Source organism: Phalaenopsis equestris, unplaced genomic scaffold (genome assembly GCF_001263595.1).
Source record: "Phalaenopsis equestris unplaced genomic scaffold, ASM126359v1 Scaffold228779, whole genome shotgun sequence".
In the NCBI taxonomy this organism is placed as follows: Eukaryota; Viridiplantae; Streptophyta; class Magnoliopsida; order Asparagales; family Orchidaceae; genus Phalaenopsis; species Phalaenopsis equestris.
The window spans coordinates 1-1,611 of NW_018246753.1; the positions used below are offsets into that span (position 1 = coordinate 1).

At 33.5% G+C, this 1,611-nt stretch overlaps 1 protein-coding gene across 1 annotated transcript; it reads right to left on the reverse strand.

Moving 5' to 3' along the window:
* Nucleotides 1-1,014: 1,014 nt before the first annotated feature.
* Nucleotides 1,015-1,456, reverse strand: LOC110037994 (aldehyde dehydrogenase family 2 member C4-like; the record flags this gene model as incomplete). The annotated part of the gene is made up of 1 exon (XM_020742750.1): nt 1,015-1,456. A coding segment is annotated over exon 1 (366 nt), but the record flags the coding sequence as incomplete, so codon positions are not given.
* Between the last annotated feature and the right edge of the window lie 155 nt (nt 1,457-1,611).

The following is a 1,611-nucleotide window of genomic DNA, read 5'->3' on the forward strand; positions in this document are numbered from 1 at the left end:
AACACTTTAGTGTGATAAATCTCTGCATGAAAAAATGTATCTCTTTTGAAAAATAGGTGATAATGATATTTTTGATGTAATATTAAACATTTGAGCGTTATGCATGTAAATATTGAAGTTTGGGGGCTAGATATGTAAATACATAAGAATTGTGTGGTGTGCATGCAAATGCCCCTAAATTTTAATAGTTGTGTGGTACGTATGCATGAACTTTAATAGTGGATCGGTTGAAATAATTGTTATATTTCTTTGTTGCTCATCTAATATTTTTGTTACTAAAATTACATTATAGTAAAATCTATAGCAACCTAAACCACCAATTAGGTGAAAAGCCCTAGTGCAGCCCCAGAGGATTCCAAATCTCAGGTGGAGCTCACTAAGGCTCTAATCATTTAAGCACTCAAGAAGAAGAAATTAAGAGAGTTTTGGGGAGAAAGTTTGAAGGGAAACTTTGAGAAGTTTATATTAGGGCTTATAACTGCAGTTTTTCTTTTTCTCGTGTTTTTCCTAGCAATGTCTAGGGTTTGTGGAGATACGATCAAACTCTCAAACAGTAGATAAACGTTATATCAACTTATTTTCATTCGTAAAATCAACCATCATGAACCGATATAAAATTCATGTACTGTTGTTCAAAGTCAAACTTCTTCTATATTTTCTACTCTTTTTATCCCTACATATTCGACTTATATTTCTCCTCTCCCAGCAATTATAACAACTAAAAAGCCCAAACATGCCATACTTCAAACAACAAAACAAAATGAAAAAAAAAAAAAAAAAAAAAAAAAAAAAAATTTTGAATTCCATTTCTACCACTCAAGTTCTATCAACTTACACATGGAACACTCAAACTTCAATTTTTATATACCAGTCACTTTACCTATACATGAAAATATGTATTTCACTTTTTAAAAATTAAAATGACGCTGTTTTTCATGTAAAAAAAGTAAAATTTTCATAATTTTGCATATGTAAATACATATAAATTGGAAGGTATGAATGAAAAACCCTCACCTCCTTTGCCAATTTCGCATAATAGAGAGCGGTGAGCGGCGTCTGCTCGGCGGGCTTGACAATCACAGTGCAGCCAGCCGCCAAAGCCGGCGCAGCCTTAGCGAAGAACATAATAGAAGGAAAATTCCAAGGTATGATGAGCCCAACCACACCTACAGGCTCCTTCAACGTATATCCATGAAACTCTCGAGAACACTTTGACGTCTCGCCATGAATCTTGTCTGCTGCTCCAGCATAATAACGAATTGAGTCAGCGGTACTCGGAATATCCAGCATCTTATTAAGATGAAAAAGTTTTCCGGAATCTAATGACTCCAGACTCGCCAGTTCCTCTGTATGTTCATCAATCAAATCCGCAAGCTTCATCAGTATTCTTCCCCTTTCCTAATCACAACATAATGAGTTAGAAGAAGAAGAAGAAGATTAAATGTAAGATTTTGGAAGATTTACATTTTCTAAAATTTAATTTTTACATATATGATATATGACATCTTGCTTTTACATGAAAAAGTGTATGTCATTAAGGGTTGTATGGATGTAGAAAAGCAAAGTTTAGATATTTGATATGTAAATATAGATGAATTTTGTGGTACATGC